We start from the raw sequence: 18,556 nt of genomic DNA, 5'->3' as shown, positions 1-18,556 counted from the left end.
ATTTTATCTCTCTGATGACCCTTATGAATTTAAAATTGTTGGAAAATATAGAAAAGCACAAAAATGAGAGTAAAAATCAGCCACATCCTCTAAGGCAAAAGAAATTCCCAATTAAAATATTAAACACTCCTTTGGCCTTCCAGTGCCACCTTCCAGAATTAACAGCTTGCTGTATTCACTTCCAAACTTTCTCTGTTCTTATAAGGATAATCTATTTTCACAGACACATATATGTACATTAGTGTTGTCATTTTAGCAAAAATAGAATTATGCTTTACCTTTCTGTTGAGACTTTTTTTCACTTAAGATAAAATGTAGACCTTTCTACATCAGAACGATTAAATCTATTTTATTTTTTGGGTTAAATCCATTTTATAAATGTAATGCCTTTGTAAATTTTTCCAGGTATATTAATTTTTATGTTTTTATCTCTTCTATATTATTAGATTATAAATTCATTGAAGGCAAAGCATGTATCTTATGTAATTTTATATTATCCACAGTATTTAGCTTTAAATAGGTACATAACAAATTCATATGGAATGAATGGAGGAGCAAGTCACTACAGATCAATTTGGACACATTCTAGGAAACAATCACCAACTAGGCTGTGTGTAATTATGTTTCAAAATATAGCTAATCAGAAGAAATGAAATACCAACATTTAATTACAACTGTCAACTAAACCACAGAGGAAGGGTGCTAAACAATAATTTCCTCCTAAGCTTAGAAATTTTATTTATAGGAAAATGTATGCCTCAAAGAGAAATGTGCTGGAAAACATCCCCATGGTTCTGAGCTTGATCTCGGTGGTGATGCGTGGGTCCTTTAGTCATTAACCTGCTCTGTCATCTGTCTGTCTCCCAGCTGTCATTGCCATTGTGAAGGCAAGGTCTATATCTTTTCTACTTTTGTATTATCCATAAATATTAGTTTATGATAGGTACATACATAGTTTTGCACTAATTGCACATTCTTAGCTGCAACTCTTTTGCTTTTTTACTCCTGAAATATGACCATAATCACAAGATTTTCTCCCATCTAATATTTTACCTTTTCTACTGTGTTCATTCTTTATATTCTCACTCAATTTGTATGCTGCCATAAAGTGGTTTGATATATCCTGTAATTGCACACTGTAATTTTTCCTTATAGCATGCATTCCATTCATGTCTGTGTGTGTGTGTGTGTGTGTGTGTGTATGTACAATCTACATAACTATTTGTGGTTTCCCTAAGTAAATGATAGGCTCCACCAATGTAGAAATCATGTCTGTGTTGAACTTCATTGTATCCTCAATGCTCAACAGAGGTGCTGAAACATAGTAGTCATTCAGTAAATATTTGGTAAGTGAGGAAATATATAATTCTAGTAGTTGATGAATTAATATGGATTTTTAAAATTTAGAGCTAGAAAAATAAGTCATTGTGTAAGATAAAGGCAGTTTGTTTTTAATAAGTTGACAGGCCATGAGGATTTAAAAAAAAATGTTAAATGCAGCCATATGACCTTCTAAAGTAAATGAAAAAAACACTCTTAAACCAGTTGCTTGTGGCATTCATCAATTAATTTATTCATTTATCAAATCATTTTGTGTCTTTAGATGACTAAGAAACAGTAGGTTTAGAAGCAGCAATGAATCAAAGAAGAAAATTAGAAAAAAAGAAAAAATATATGTGTACGTGACTATAACCCTAGAAGCCTGAGTATGCCAAAGCTGCCCAGCTCAGAATGAGATACGTGGAAGGGCTCACATGTAGCGCCCTTCGGCTGGTGAAGGGTCAGTAAACGCTGATAAAGTGGCCAGCACTCCCTTTCTGATGTTGAGTTACACGGGGCATTTCTACTATATTGTTACTGAGACAGATGAATTTGCTATGGTCCTTTATTCAGTCTTGAGGGGAGAAGATATGTGGCAAGTGTTTTTAGACCTCATAAGAACATGAAGTTCAGACTCTCTCCTTTTTAGGGGTCAACTCCCAGCACTTCATGGCTCCCTGAATATCTGATGTTGATATGCCATGTGTAGAGTTAAGCCTTTCCTCACATCACCTTTACTGATGACTCATCTTGATGTTTGCTGTTCACATTGATGTCTGCCCTTTTACCCTTGAGTCAATAATAATAAAAACAGCTCTCCTGTATTGTGTCTGGTATATGTTAGCCACTCAGTTGAAAACTTTACGTGTCTTATGTCATTTAATGTTCCCAAAAATCTCATGAAGTGGTTCATTTTACAGATGAAGCAGCTTCATCTTTTTTTTAATTGAAATTCATAATAGTTTACATCATTGTGAAATTTCAGTTGTATATTATTTCTTGTCTGTCACCGCACAAGTGCTCCCCTTCACCCCCTGTGCCCACCCCCCACCCCCTTCCCCTGGTAACCACTGAACTATATAGTCTTTGTCCATGTGTTTGTTTATCTTCCACATATGAGTGAAATTGTATGGTGTTTGCCTTTCTCAGTCTGGCTTATTTTGCTTAGCATAATACCCTCCAGGTCCATCCACACTGTTGCAAATGGGATGGTTTTGCTTTATTTCTGGCTGAGTAGTATTCCATTGTGTATTTATATATATATATATATATATATATATATATATACTACATCTTCTTTATCCAATTATCAGTCGGTGAGCACTTGGATTGTTTCCATGTCTTGGCTGTTGTGAATAGTGCTGCAGTGAACATAGGGGTACATATGTTACTTTGGATTGTTGATTTCAAGTTGTTTGGGTAGATACCCAGTAGTGGGATAGCTAGGTCATACGGTATTTCTGTTTTTAGTTTTTGGAGGAATCTCCATACTGTTTTCCATAGTGGCTGCACTAGTTTGCATTCCCGCCAGCAGTGTAAGAGGCTTCCCTTTTCTCCACATTCTCCCCAACATTTGTTGTTTTTCGTCTTGGTAATTATAGCCATTCTGACTGGTGTAAGGTGATAGCTTATTGTAGTTTTGATTTGCATTTCTCTAATGATTAGTGATGTTGAGCATCTTTTCGTGTGTCCGTTGGCCATCTGTATATCTTCCTTGGAAAAATGTCATTCATATCCTCTGCCTGTTTTTTGATTGGGTTGTTTGATGGTTTTTTTTCGTGAGTTGTGTGAGTTCTTTATATACTTTGGAGATCAACCCCTTTTCTCCCAGTTATTGGGTTGTCTTTCCATTTTGTTGATGGTTTCCTTTGCTTTGCAGAAGCTTTTTAGTCTGATGTAGTCCCATTTGTTAACTTTTTCTTTTGTTTCCCTTACCTGGGTAGACATGGTATTCAAAAAGATGTGGCTAAGACCAATGTCAAAGAGTGTACTGCCTATATTTTCCTCTAGGATTTTTATGGTTTCAGTTCTTACATTCAAATCTTTAATCCATTTAGAGTTAATTTTTGTGAATGGTGCAAGATAATTGTCTGCTATCATTCTTTTGCATGTAGCTGTCCAGTTTTCCCATGAAGTAGCTTCATCTTAACAGAAGAAGGAATTGAAAGTTAGAAACTGAGTGACTCAGTTTAACGCTCAAATCCTTTTGCCTTCAGAGCTCAAACATCTAATTACATTATATTACCTTTAATAATGATTTACGACAGGGAAAAAATTAAACTCCTCCATTTCTCCCAGTTTACTTCATCAGTCCACAGTCGTTTATTAAGTATCTTGAAAGTGCTAGGCACTTGGTAAAGTACGTATCCATATTAACTGTCATATTGTTGGTTAACATAATATGGAAATTTTGCTCCTTCAACAAACATGTAATGAGTACCTACTAGGTGCTTGGTCTCTGTGAGTATGATATCGGGCAAAACTGTGAGTATGATATAGTCTCTGGCTTTAAGGAGCTCATGGTTTACATAAAAGAGAGAAAATCCCATTCTTAATGATTCCTTTATGAAATCGAGAACTTAATATAGGTCACGGCTGCCCTCTAGTGGAAAGCTGTGAAAACTGTAACGAAGCCACCGTTTTCTTTCATTTCTTTTCCCCAAAGTTAAAACTATAGAAGCTGCTTCTCTCAGAAGTGAAAAATCTTTTGCTTCATCATAAAATTTGCCACCCCACTCCATAGGACCAGGAACTTCTAGCATTTGGAACTGGAGTTGAAGTTTTCTGGGTAACTTTCTGTCCTGAACTTATGATGATTCAGACAAGTGGAAAGAGGTGTATGGTAAAACTCTGGTTCTCTTTATAATCAACATTTAAATAACAATTTTTAAAAACTTCCATTTACTCAGCACTTGTCCAATATTTTGTGTTAAAACTTATATAGGCTTTCTCACAAAACAGTTCTAAATCAGCATCTCACAGATGTTTTTAGCCCACAGAAGTGTTTTCTTTGGTCCAGCAGAATTACTGGCTTTCACAAATTCTGACATTTACAGAAACTGTAGATTTCTAGTATCTTTTTTTAAAAAGTAGGAGATCTGGCAACACTGGCCCATAGGGCAACACAACAATCAGCTGGAAGGGATTGGACAATGATATGGAGATTTTACTGATTGAAAATCTAGTTTGGAAACATTTGCAAAGCAAAAGTTTTTTCTTTTACCCTATAAAAAAGAAGACTCTAACTTCTTCTCTCCTTTAAGAGACCGTATCATATTCGCTCCAGTACTTCCAGCAAGGAAATTGCACACATGTTTGAGACGGCTATTGTGACTTACCCTTCTGCCTGGTCACAGGAAATGGTGTCACTTCTGAAAAAGGTAAGGAGGTCTGCCTGACAAAAGGAAGGGATGAAAAAGAAGCATGCTCTCTGGTTTGAGGTTCGAAGTTAGTATACGGTATTGGAGGAAGTCACAATAATAGATATTTCCAGAGTGGGTTTTGCAGCTAACGGCTTTCAAATACTTGGCTTCATTAAGAAAACTCACATGTCCTCTTGTATGTCCCAAAGCCATCTCAAACTCAGCTTGCCCAAAATGGAGTTCTTGATGTCTCTGTATTTCCTGGACTTTCTCCAGTGTTCCCTTTCTCAGTGACTGGCCTCTCCATCTATCCACTTATGCAAGCCAGAAACCGGAAGTCATTCATCATCCCCATACGAATCCATCACCAATTTCTGTAACTTGACCTTTTAAATATCTTTTGAATCTGTCACTTCTCTGCATCTCCACTGCCGTTCTTCCCAATCCTATTGCCATCAAGTTTTACCTTATAACTCGTTTGCCCTTGCATACTTTTTGCATGTGTGAGGAAAATTGGTCCTGAGCTAAGATCTGTTGCCAATCTTCCTCTTTTTGCTTGAGGAAGATTATCACTGAGCTAACATCTGTACCAATCCTCCTCTGTTGTATGTGAGACGCTGCCACAGCATCGCTTGACTAGCAGTGCTAGGTCCATGCCCAGGATCCGAACCTGTGAGCCCTGGGCTGCCGAAGTGGAGCACGCAGACTTAACCACTACCCTAGGGGCCAGCTCCGTGGCCAAGTGATTAAGTTCGCGCGCTCCGCTGCAGCGGCCCAGGGTTCCAATCCTGGGCGGGGACATGGCACCACTGTCAGGCCACGTTGAGGCGGCGTCCCACGTCCCACAACTAGAAGGACCTGCAACTAAGATATACAACTATGTACGGGGGGTTTGGGAAGATAAAGCAGAAAAAAAAAAAAAACACTACACCACTGGGCTGGCCACTTTTACACACTCCATTCTGTTCTCCATTCTGTCCCATAGTAATCTGTTTAAAGCAAAGCTCATTGTCTTCCCATTGTTCTTGGAATTGAGATAAAAATAATTTGCATGGTTTAAAGATTCTAAGTACCTCTCAAACCTTATTTTGGCCTTCTGTTCCCCTTTTGACTACACATAAACTGGTTTGGCCTTCTTTTTCTTTTCTCTTCCCTCCCCCCTCACATATCAGGCTCTCACCACAGGGCCTTTGTGTATGCTAATCACTCTACCTAGAACATTGCCCCCCTCCCCAGCTCTTCGGCTCCCTCCTTTAGATCAGTGCAACTCAATGTGATTCACTGACTGGTTCAAGTCCATGAATTGTTTCCTATGGGTCCATGACGAGTACAGAAATTGAGAGAAGCATTTAGGAACTTTTATAGCAATTTGATAATTCTGATGCCTCTAAGCACATGGTCAGTGGACTCATCTATTGAACAGGGGACAAGCCTGTTTGGTGATGTTGAACGCAAATCATAAGTTATACATGGTGTGGAGTTGCATACTACTCATGCACAGTAACACCACATATTGGTTTCAGTGAGTTGGAAATTATAACAAACAAATGAACAAACAAACAGAAATAATTGGCCCTTGTATCTAGTTTGAGAAGCACAGCTTTGGATCTCAGCTCAAATATCACTTCCTCAGGGAGCCTCCCTCTTGTTGTAAGCTCACCACTATCTTCCTTCATAGAATTTCTCACAGTTTGAAATTATACATTTCACGTGTGTGATTCTTGGGTAAATGATCGTTGTCCTCTGAGCGGCATGAGAAGGGACCATTTGGGCTTGTTCACCATGGTGTCCTCAGCATCTAACACAGAGCCTAACAGGTGGTAAAATTTGGTATTTGGATTGACGAGGTCCAGAGCTTTCATCAGAATTTCAAGGTGGCTGTGTTCGCCAAAAAGATGAAGAGCAATTGTAGCGGGAGCTCATCATGTGCATAGAACGATTATGTGAAACGAAGAATGAGGTGCCCAGGAGGATGAGCTTGGCTTTTTTTGAAGAAAGGAAATTGCACAGATTGTGTCTGGTCAAGAAAAAGGGCTTTGGGAGCTAAGGATTCAAACCTGGGTCTCTTTGCTTTGGGGTCAAGTTCCCTGTTTTAGAATAGGGATATTACGATTGGTAATGTCAAAGATGAAGAACAGGGTGGTCATTTTCCGTAAGCAAATTTTCCTCAGTTCCAAGACAGCCCTCTTCACCCCAAAATTCCACCCTGATGATCCATGTCACTGCCAGGAGCATGCTTAAGTGGACCTGACATTTCCCATTTGAGCCACAGGATTGATGTGATGTTGGCTCTGGAGTGGTCAAGGGGGAAAAAAATCTTTAATCTCATTTTGGAAAACCCAGAACTATAACAGTAGACTTAGTTACATCTTATCTACGTCACCCTCAATATATATTGATTAGTTATAAAAACAGCTAAAGTTTTTAGTGGAAATGACTTTCATTTGTAAAATGTGTACACATTCACCACCTAATAAGGACAGATTTTCTCTTAGACACTTCATAGACATGGCCTCGTTTAATCCTAGCTAAACCTTATGAAATAGGTTATTGTCCCTTTTTTACACATAGGTAAACTAAGGTTTGGAGAACAAACTTGGCCATAGTAAGTAGGGTAATCAGGAATCAGAGATATGTTTGACTCAGTAGGACGAGCTATTTTCACTCACCATGTTGCAAAAACCAATTTACAATTCTTTCTAGCCATGCGTGACCTACATTATTTGTTTATGTCTGCATTCTCTATCTTACTTGTGTGTGGCATTAGGGAAGGGGAACACAGCCTTGTTTCTTTCAGTCCTACACTTGAAAACATTTAGAGGGAATTCATATGATTTTTTCCCCATTTTGACCTTCTTCCTAATCTTGGTGGTTCTATTCCATTGGCAGCTACTTGAGCCTAATCCAGACCAGCGGTTTTCTCACTTGTCGGACCTTCAGAACTTCCCGTGTATGAATGACATGAACTGGGATGCGGTTTTGCAGAAGAGGCTCGTTCCAGGTTTTGTTCCTAATGTGAGTCAATCCCAAGAAAGCTATGATAATGTGCCTTCAGTGCACGCTCCTGTGTGTGCCAGATACACATGTAGTCTCATGAGAGAACCACACCAGTGTGGCAAGATCGCCCAGATTCCCATTTTACAGATGAAAAAACTGAGACGCACAGAGGGTAAGTTGGCCTCCAAAGGTCACTTTAGCAAGTGGCTGAGCTGTGATTCTAATCCTGGTCTATCTGTGTCTGGAGTTCTAGCTCCTCACCACTTTTTATGTTTTGCTTTAATTGGGAAGAAACCCTAATCTTCCAAATAGTCGTTTCCAGGAATCTGCTAATTGAGAAAACAATGTTTTCTCTGATTCCAAAGATGTGGAAATTTGCATCCATGGAGTTCTGTGAGTCAAAGGATTGGAAACTGTTGGAGTTGGGGTAGGGTATTATTTTTACTATTCCCCCGTCTTCCTCTGGTAGTTCTCTTCCAGGGAGCTACATTTATAGTGCCTAGTAGCCAAAGGGCAGTAATTCCCACTGCTGACTGCCTGGCTGAGGGACATCTGGGGAGCTTGTTAAAAATGCACTTTCCTGGGCCTTGTGTTCAGAAACACTGACTCGGGAAATCTGGTTGGGGAACTGGGAAGCTGAGCAGAGAACTCAGGTGATTTTGGTCTACATGATCCTTAGGACGTACTTGGAGAAACAAAACCCCAAACTTGAGAAAAATAATTGTAATTTGATTTTCTTGCTAACTCACTGTGGGTTCATTGGGAGTTCGGAAAAATAAACAAAATATAAAATTAAAGAATATGAAAAAGAACGGTGGCAATAAATTATCTAAAACTTAGAGTGGGAATCCCAGCTTGGCGCCCTCGGACTGCTCTGTGAAGACCGTTATTCTCCACATGCGGTCTGCTGTATTTTTAGAACGAGGTAGGAGTCTAAGGAGTGCACAACCTATCTTCCTTGCAGAAAGGCAGACTGAATTGCGACCCCACCTTTGAACTCGAAGAAATGATTTTGGAGTCCAAACCTCTTCACAAGAAAAAGAAGCGTCTGGCAAAGAAGGAGAAGGAGATGAGGAAATGTGATTCCTCTCAGGTGAGCCGGTCCCCACCACATTCAGGGTCAGGCGAATCTTCTTGACAGCTGCTGTTCACTTGAGAGCTACTTTCAGAGAAAGTAGGAGGAAAGGAAAACAAAGGAGAGAAAAGACTTTGCTATATGCTATATGAAGGATGGGAGCTAAGGATTCAAACCTGGGTCTCTTTGCTTTGGGGTCAAGTTCCCTGTTTTAGAATAGGGATATTACGATTGGTAATGTCAAAGATGAAGAACAGGGTGGTCATTTTCCGTAAGCAAATTTTCCTCAGTTCCAAGACAGCCCTCTTCACCCCAAAATTCCACCCTGATGGGAGGTCATCTCAGCATCCTGATGATGCTGAATGTAAGACGGAACTGAGCACCCAGGCTTCGGCCAGGGCAGACCAGGGCAGCTTGGGGATCCCAGCAGCAACGTTTCACTCGTGGACTTTCTCTCTAGAGCCATTGACTTGATTGACTCATTGCCCTCTCCCAGATCTCGATTCAAAATTTACAGTTTCCTGGGAGAGACTGTAATTGGCCAAGGCTAGGTCAGGTGACTACCCCTGACACAGTGGGCCAGGGGCTGGTTTTAAAGTACACACATGGCTCTTTGGAGCCCCACTCCTACTTAGAGGAATCCCTGGGAGCAGTCAACCCTAGAATGGGTGTCTTTTCCTTGCCATAACCAAAATTTCATGATGTCAAGGCTAGCAGAAGTAGAGAGTGTGTTTTCACAGAAAAGGTGGAATTCTTACATGGTGGAGCAGTATTGCTGGATTTCAGGCTGAGTGAAATTAATTTTGTCACTAACTATATTATTCTCTGTCAGAGTTAGAGCTCAGACTTCAACACAATAACTTGCAGGGATTCAGTGGGATTTTATACACGTGGGTCTATGTATTATAACGATGGTGACGTAATAAACATTCACTTTGCTTCTAATGGTCATCCACTCATCCACACAACTATCCACCCATGCCCCCACCCACTCGGCTAATGGTCATCCACCCTTCCATTCATTTAGGCTACTTTTATTGAGTACCTATTATCTGCCAGGTCCTGTGCTAAACACTGCAGATAGATGTGAGTGATATATAATTCCTGCATTCAGTGACATCCCTGTTCTGGAAGATTGCTTAGTCTTGCGGTGAAGACAGCTCTGCAAACAAATAAGTATCCTCAACGCCCTTAATTCTCTAGTCCTCAGGGTCACTATACCCTTTAATGGTCAATTAACCAAAGTCCACATCCTCTTTGTTCCCAGAACTGGCTTCATGGGAGATTCCCATCCTTCAGTGTTTTCTGGGCCCCTGAAGGAATGCTTGGCCATGCCGCAAACCCATCCTGCTTGTTGCTTTTCACTACAACCGTCTTCCTCCTAACGATCTGTTCTTCCTGTCACAACCAACTGGCTTGTCCAGACCTGCTCCTTCCTGGCCCCCCATAGAGCTTGCCTGTTGACAGGCTTTTCTGTAAACAGGCCCCAAAATGTAGCCAAGACCAAGAGATCATCTTTATTATAAGTTTTCTAATGTTTTAGAGAACAGCAAATTGTAACTTTTTACCATGCCTCTCATTTTATTTGATTATCATCTTGATTTTTAATGTTAAGCATATTTTTCAATGTTAATACTTTTCATGTTATATTTTATACATGTTTATATATGTATATATCTAGTTTATATAAATATGCTTTGTTATATATAGTATATATTATATATAAACATGCATATTAAAATATATATTTTATTATGTATATAAATACATAATATATATGTAAATATATAAACATATATAAAATATATGAACATGTAAACATAAAATATTATATAAATATGCTTAAAATTTTGTAATATTTAATATGTGTATATATTTCTATATTTATATATATTTTTTTTTGCTGAGGAAGATTTGCCCTCATCTGTAACATCTGTAGCCAGTCTTCCTCTGTTTTCTATGTGAGCCACCACAGCATAGCCACTGACAAGTGGTGTAGGTCCACGCCCAGGACCCTAACCCAGGCTGCTGAAGCAGAGCACGCCAAACTTAACCACTAGGCCACTGGGGCTGCCCCATAAGATTTTATTTTTAACAATATTTTTCCTAAATCTTGGGGTAAAGCTCCTGCTCCAGGGAGCTGTCAGGTGATGTTTATCCCAGAGCTTCATGTCCCCATGACTGATGCTGGAACCCTTAGGGTTACAAACACCGCAGTTTGAGAATACGAGTGACATATAGCAAAGTCTTTTCTCTCCTTTGTTTTCCTTTCCTCCTACTTTCTCTGAAATTTCCCCTCCTTTTTATAGTTTGCTCTCCTATCACTTAAACATTTGCTCAGGAAAAAAGAAAACTTTCTAGTACTTGAGGACTTAACATTTTCTAATTCCTACATTAAAAAAAAAAAGAATGAAAGATATTTTTTCCTTGGAAAAGAATATTTTTCATCAGAAGTAATTTGGAAGTATTTTGTGGCAGACTTTTAAAACATTTGATCTGGAGCTGACCCTGTCCTGGGCCTGATGATTATCATTTTTGAGGTTAAATGTTCTCATTATGATGGAAAAGTCATCAATAGATGTTGAAAGCCAGAAAGCAAAGTGACAATGCAAATGTTTTGCATGTCTGTGAGAAAGTCACAGATACAGAAGGCTCTGTCACAGCAACTGCAGTACAGTTAATCAACTCCAGTACAGTTGTTGAGGGGAACATTCAATCAGAAATCAGCATGAAGAGATGTTTCTAGACTATTCATTAAATCCAAGTGGAACCTCCGAACTTTCCACATGAGGCCCAGGAGATGAGAGGCCAGAATGTAACAACAGCTCATTAAATCCTTGCCCTCACCCACCTTGAAGCTGTGGTTTCTTCTCAGCCTGAGAGGCTGAAAGCCATCAAGCTCTTAAACCATAACCCAGGTCTTCCTTGCTGGCTCATTATGGGGAGCAGGGTGTTGACGTTATTTTCTCCTCTTGCTGTTTCTTCCTTATTTGTCCTCTTATTCTGGTTGGGATCTCACTCCTGCTACAAACATTCAGAGAGCATCCATTTTGAAAATACATTGGTACTTCTTCGATTTGGGCCATTCAGTGAAGAGACACTCAATAGGCTGTTTATTTTATTATTTATTCATTTTATTTATTGGCTGCTTGAGGATCCTCATTGGTCTGCTAACTCTACCTCTATTCTTTTGCAATGTTCACCTGGAAGGCGTGCCTTCTTCAAGAGCACCTTGCGTCTGTCCAAAAGGAGTTCATAATTTTTAACAGAGAAAAGTAAGTAACTTGTGGAAGAAGAGCAGCCTGGCAAATGATAGAGTGGTTCAGCCAGAATTTACTTGCAGAGTCTTAATATATTTTTTAACATTTTTTCCTCTTTCTAATTACATAAATGATGCATAGCAATGATAGACAATTTGGAAAATTCAGAAACCATTTTTTCTTGTAAGAGATTTCAAAAATTGCAATAGGCGAAGTGGCTTAGGATTAAGTTTCTCTTTATGGGAAGGGCATAGGAATTGGGGTTTAAACACTTAAAATCAATGACATTTTTAAGGTTTCCTTGGCTTCTAACTCTGTAAATTATTGGGCTTAATGCTATCATGGCAAAAGCTTAAATTGTTTTCTTTTCCTTTTTAAAAAATAAACCTTTTTTTTTTTTTGCCTCTTAAGAGTAAAAGGGGACTTTAATAAAAGACAAGCAAATCTAGCCTTGGAACACACCAAAGACCCAGAAGAGGAGGATGGCCAGAATAACAACCTGTGAAGTCCTCAACATCATCTTCTTGGGACATTGCCTGGTACCTCAGGCCAGGAGCTTCCGGTTTCCACGTCACAAAGAGCTGACAGTACTTCTCGCCTCTCCACACCTCACACACCTTGGAAATGTGATAAACCTTTGGAAGGAGGCAGAATGACACAGTGAGGAGTCCCTGGGCTCCTGGGAACTAGTTTGACCACTAACTGTGACCTTGAGCAAGTCACTAACCACTTTCTCTGCTTTGGTTTATTCATCTAAAATGAGGTTATACTAGATGAGCGCTACGCTGCCTTTTTACTGCTACAATCCTGTTATTCTAAACAGCCTTTATTTTTATTTTAAAAGGAATATTTGGATGTAGATTTATTTTTCCACTCCTTCTAATCACACTGTGACAAATGGGCAAAGGGACATAGGTGGGTGATTGAGTGAGGCCCTTCAGAGCTAGAAAACTTCCGAAAGAGGTCAGAATCCCCCAGCCCGATTGCGTAGGAGTAAAGAACTCAGTCTGGAGGAAATGACCGGGGCCAGATGAGGAATAACACAGACTAATGAGGGCCTTCCAGTGGTGTGCTGGAGTCAGCACACCACATCAGCTTGTGACAGCTAGCAAGAGCCAGCTGTGCACATCTGTCCCAATGCCCTGTACAGTGATGCGAAGTCAGGAAGTTGAAACTGGTGATGATGGGAGTATTTATACCATGGAAATTGGCAAATGCTACAAATCAGGGCTGTTAGTTGTTAAGTATTTATTAGCATACTGCTCACCCTCATCTAAGCATGTTCCCTGAGGGCTAATTGTCCACTTAAGATTATCAGAGGCCTGTGTCTGGAGAGGATCAGAAAAGGATATTGATTGCCACATTGAAAGCATGTCCACCTTGTAGTACATCAGAGTTGTACCTTTGTACCTTACCCAGGAGTTATATTCGAAGTTAGAATGTGAGGTGAATTTGGAAGATAGTAAAATTGACCCTTGAGAAATCCTGTAAATTACCCCTAACATAAGGTGGGTATCTTTTCTTGGAGAAGCCCAGTATAGTCAATTACCCTTCAATAATGAAGCAAGTCATTGTTTTTGGTTAGTTTTGTCTTTTATTTTTGGTCTCATTTTTGGCTAATACCAAATGAACTAAAATGTTGAACAAATCATACCTGCCTTTACAGACTAGAATTACCCTTACGGGGCATCCACACATCTGAGAGGTCTAAGGTCACGGAGACTGACTAAGGGAGCAGCAATACTTACTTGTGCTTACTGCAAGAATGGTGGGCAGAATTGCCTAATTATGTAAAATATTCTTGATATCTCACTCTTTTTCTGTATATTTTATTTGCCAAAAACAAAGTTTAATTCACCTAAATGAGATGTGCGTATGATGTAACTTCACCCTCCTGATACACAGAAGATCTTTGCAGAGGAACTATTTTTGGCAATTTCACATGCCCTAGGCAGAGAGTCAAGAAGTGGACAGGCCTGGGGGCGGGCGGTGGGGAACTGTTGTAACCTATTGGCCACTTGGACCACCTAATAACCCTTGTGCTTACTGATGGAGAGTATGGGTCTTACCAAGATGGCAGTAAGCTGGCAACAGGGAAGACCAGGCTGGGGCCTATTTGGGGAAGCCAGACAGATGGAAATAGGCAGGAGAAGTAACAGAGATGGCTGCCTGCTACAGAGGACTTTTCTAGAAGGGAGGTTGCACCGGGACAACTAAACATGGGTAGAAAGCCTGTGCTGAACTTTAACTCGGCAATAGGCCGAGAATTTCTGGCAGAGCTCTGAAACAGTGCCTCTCCACTTAAGAGCAACTATATTTTTGTTAAGAATTAAAAGCCAGCTCTTTTGTTCTATTTGTTTGATTCCTTTTCTCTATATTTCCTGCACATTATTTGTCTAAGCCATTTTGTTTTTCTCTAAACACTGTAAGTGTTGGCCTTGACTAAATTTCATAAAGAGGGGGACAGGTTGACAAGAATGACAGGGTGACCAGATTCTGCTCCAGGTTGGTAACCCCAGGAGTGTCAGCAGCCACTTGCATGTTTACCAATGTCCATCTTTCATTTGTTTGATTGCAGCCCTGATGTGCTGGGGAATTATGCACTCAGTCACCTGCTTCTTCCTCTTGCTGTGACCCTATATGTATCATCTCAAAGGAGAGACTTTGAGAAACAGTTACCAAAGGGCAGTGGGGTCAGGAGGGTCTCCACTGCGAGGAGAACTAATCATTTGTGCCATTTCAGATCTATGCAGTTTATAATGGGATAGGAGCCCAATACAGTCTCTGTAGTTTGAATCCTTAGTTTTTATTTCCGGTGACCTGCTTCTAAGCCTGAAGTACCTCTCTGGGCTTTCCGGAGCCGAGGATGCACTGACTAGCAAGCACAGCCGCACAGGGTCCTACTCACGTTACAGGCCCACAATGTGTTTCAAGGTAGAAAAGAAAAAGCACCACCTCTATCAGTGTAGAACAATGCTTATAAGCACCCCCTACCACTGGAGATTTTGAGCATTAGGACAAAAAAATCTTCCAAAAAATAAAAGGATGCCTAAATCCTTACCATGATTGCTAGTTTCTTCAATCAGATCCTTTGGTTTTATTCCATAACTTCCACTAAAAGTTACTATCCTACCTGGTAGAACATGTCTCGTCTAGATTGGTGACAACCAAGGCTCAGGGCTAAGAATTTTAGAAAACAGGGTGACTGTTGCATCCTTTTGTCTGGTATTCCTGGACTCTTTCTCTCCTAACAGCTTCCTCCTTTACCTGTGTGGAGCATCTGAAAAGTTTGAGGTTTTGAAGACCAGAAGCATCCTGATTGTAACACTTGTACTGCAGCAGGGCCATCCAGCCCAGTGCATTCACAGCGACCCCTAGGGGATGGGTGGGGCAGCCCTGCCACCCTAACACCATGGAAGGAAATGCTAGGCTGGCACAGCTCAATAGCAGCACTGGGTTTGGCTGAGGGCATTGCTAGGGCAGGAAGGAATGTCAAGCAGCACAGAGCACTCCTGAATTAATTAGGGTAACTGAATTAATTAGTGGTTAGGCTTCTTCTGATAGGAAAGATTTAACCAGAAATGACTACTTTATATCATCCTAGCTTTCCTAGATTGGATGGATGAATATCTAACTAGGGAGAAAGAATGTTAACATAGCCAGCGGGACCCCGTGTTGCTGCTTTTGGCTGGCACAGTAATGCTAAGGCTTATATTCTTCAAAATCTGAATGCAAAGGCCTGAAAAGCATAGTGCGCTTGTTTCAGTATCCAGTTGTCCCTGCACCCTGTCTGCACCAAATCCTGTTTCCGACTCTGTCTGCCTGCGATTGCTGTTTCTTACAAGCTCAATGCATCTGATATTAAACATGGATGTTAAAAATCCAAACTTCAGTTATCTATGCTGTTGTCAACAGGCAGCCTTGGATGGGAAATGCGTGCTTCTGTTGAGCTGTGGCATTTATAATGTAAATGTGCCTGCGTGCATTAAAATGTCTTCTGTATACAGTACGCCACTGACCCTTCTTTGTCAGCCATGTGTGTATTGTTTTTCCTAGAGGCTGGGTCATGGGTCCCCAAAGTCTCCTGTTCTTACTTCCATTTCCTGCCATGAGGGATGTCCCTTAGCAGAGCCAAGCTGGTGTTGGAGATGAGGGTGTACAACCAGGGAATGCAGCACCACTTAACTGATCTATGCGTATAAAAACTAAACACCTGACCCCTCTAGTATTCACACCTTAGGAAGCACAGCCCAGAATTCTGGGTTTGGACTTTCACAATGACCTAAAGGCCATGGACAGCCCAGGCGCCTCTTTTCACAGCACTCTGCCTTCCTACCCCTCAACATCTTTGTCCCATTCCTTACACCAAAGCTGCAGGGGGATATTCCGAGGCCCATAACCATGGACAGGAAGGTAAGAGCTCTGAACTCCTGCAGCTAGAAGCAACGGTCTGCCTTAGGGGAGGCTAAAGGGACCATCCAACTACCTCTCAGACCTACAGTAGCTTAGCAACCAGTAGGCCAGCTGGTTCCTCAGGCTTGTCCTGAAATAAATGGGTTCTTGTAAGTCACACTGTGGGCTCTAAAGTCCTGCGTGATGGGTGCCGTGTTGTCTGGGTCATGTTAAGTGTCCTGTTGTGTTCTCAGCAGCCAGTTGAGCACAAGCAGCATCTAGACCTCTTTTGATTCTAAAGAGTGCCAGCCTTAAGTATGTGATCTCATTTTTGCCGGTTGCCTTGGCCCTTTCATACCCCATTTCCTGCTCAGGATGGGTGTTCCCTTTGAGAGGGCTTGATGGTAGCAGAGCTGATTCCAAAAAGTTCTTTGAAACCAGAAAGACCTTGATATTCCTACTCAGTGTTCTCATTCCTCACCTGGTCAGTGTGACTCAGTCCGCAGAGGTGTGAAAGTTAGTCAGTGTGTGAATTTCACTAACTTAAAAAAAAAGACTTCATCCCTTTTACAGCCCTGCAACCTGAGTTCATTTTAAGCATTGACTATGCCCTTTAAACCCATGCTAATCCTAAGCAGAGCTCAGTTGCTGCCTTGGTCGTAAGGAGAGAGGTGTTTCACCAATCCTGAGTTTGAGCCACAAAATGGGACTATGGGCCAAATCATCAAACCTTGAATGTCAAGTTTAAATAATTCTTTATATGCTCAGGCTAGCTTTGACATGGTTTCTGAGCTTCTGTGTTAAAAGGTACGAGTACTGTGTGCTCCTATACTAACAACGTCGTTCTCCCAAACTAAGAGGGGTTCGTCGCACATAAAAGCAATTCATCAGAAATTACCATCCCCTGGTCCCCTTCTCCACCTGCCCCAACCCACACACATATACTTTGCTGAGCAAAACATTCATGCCCTGCAGGCTTGAGAATGGTGCCATGGCCATCTGCTGTTTTTGGCTGCCCAGCATCCGTCACCTCTTCTTCTAGTAGCACAAATTGTTTTTCTTTGAGAGTCAAATCAAGGGGTCCACTCAAGGTCGCTCAGGGGCTGGGCATGTGGCAAATCAGTCCCCCAGTCTCCCAGCCACAGTGACTAGTTCAATGGTGAATACATGACCCAAGCCAGACCAATCAGAATCAGTCTGGAACTATGGAGGGAGTCTGTCTCTTTCCTCCGAAGTTGCTAAGCAGGTAAAATGGAAACCTGGCGATGCTGATGGCCAGTTTTGCTCCCACATGGAAAGAGCTTTCCTAAGAATGAAGCACTTTACTAAAGGCAAGTACGGCTTAGAGATGGAAAGAATCTGTGCTTGAATCTACCCAAATCCATCCCTGAATTTTCAGTTACACCAGACTTTTAAAAACTCTTTTCGAAAGAATTTTTTTGCATATACTAGTCTAACATTTGCAAAGAAAAATGTCCTGCATCAACTGTAATTGGATCTAATAGTGTTTTCCCAAAAGGGTTTAGTAAAACAGGTTTGGTGGAATGTTGAAAGATGATATAAGAGGGTTCAGTAGTCAAAAAAAAGTTTGAGAACCTGGAAGTAGACAAATTTTGAAAGACATGGGATTTCTCAGAGCCTTTAACTTGATGATATGTACTTTAAATCTCTCAGAGGAGTTGACTTAGTAAATAAGCCTTTCCAATACTCATTAGACAACTTGAGATCAGTTTGCTAAAGAATGTATTTTGGAACATGCTTAGTTTTGAGTTTTCTCAAAGTCTAGGCTTTTAGGAAGAAGCAGAAAATGCTTCAAGGGGATGATAAAAAAGAAAAAAAAACTTTCAGGATCTGTTCTGGACTCAGCTGGATTTATCCCAATGGGCAATGTCTTTTCCACTAATACTAAATTGGGGGATCCACAGAAAAAACTTCAGTCATTCCCCAAAGTTTCAATAACGGTCATCAAACATTGTGGCCAAAGCAAAAACTCGACCTCAACTGAAAAGATAGAAACTCTCCAAATTTTCTGAGGACAACTCTGTTTTCATCAGAACTGCCCCTCTCACTAACCATCTCAGTTTTATTGTGCAAGTTTAATATGGTAGGTGAAATGGCACGTCGCACACAGAAGAAGGCTGGACGACATC

At 40.7% G+C, this 18,556-nt stretch overlaps 1 protein-coding gene across 1 annotated transcript in view; it reads left to right on the top strand.

Moving 5' to 3' along the window:
• The window catches only part of STK32A (serine/threonine kinase 32A), a 114,329-nt gene extending 98,306 nt beyond the window's left edge, over positions 1-16,023 (top strand). Inside the window, exons 9-13 of the mRNA XM_001501773.5 lie at positions 4,584-4,700; positions 7,572-7,697; positions 8,644-8,772; positions 11,965-12,029; positions 12,426-16,023. Of these exons, the coding sequence (XP_001501823.1) occupies positions 4,584-4,700; positions 7,572-7,697; positions 8,644-8,772; positions 11,965-12,029; positions 12,426-12,519 (531 nt within the window). The 3' untranslated portion in view covers positions 12,520-16,023. The remainder of the gene's footprint in view (positions 1-4,583; positions 4,701-7,571; positions 7,698-8,643; positions 8,773-11,964; positions 12,030-12,425) is intronic.
• The last annotated feature ends 2,533 nt before the right edge of the window (positions 16,024-18,556 follow it).

Source organism: Equus caballus, chromosome 14 (genome assembly GCF_041296265.1).
Source record: "Equus caballus isolate H_3958 breed thoroughbred chromosome 14, TB-T2T, whole genome shotgun sequence".
Lineage (NCBI taxonomy): Eukaryota > Metazoa > Chordata > Mammalia > Perissodactyla > Equidae > Equus > Equus caballus.
The sequence above is the reverse complement of the archived record's forward strand: the minus strand, read 5'-3'. Positions and strand labels throughout refer to the sequence as shown.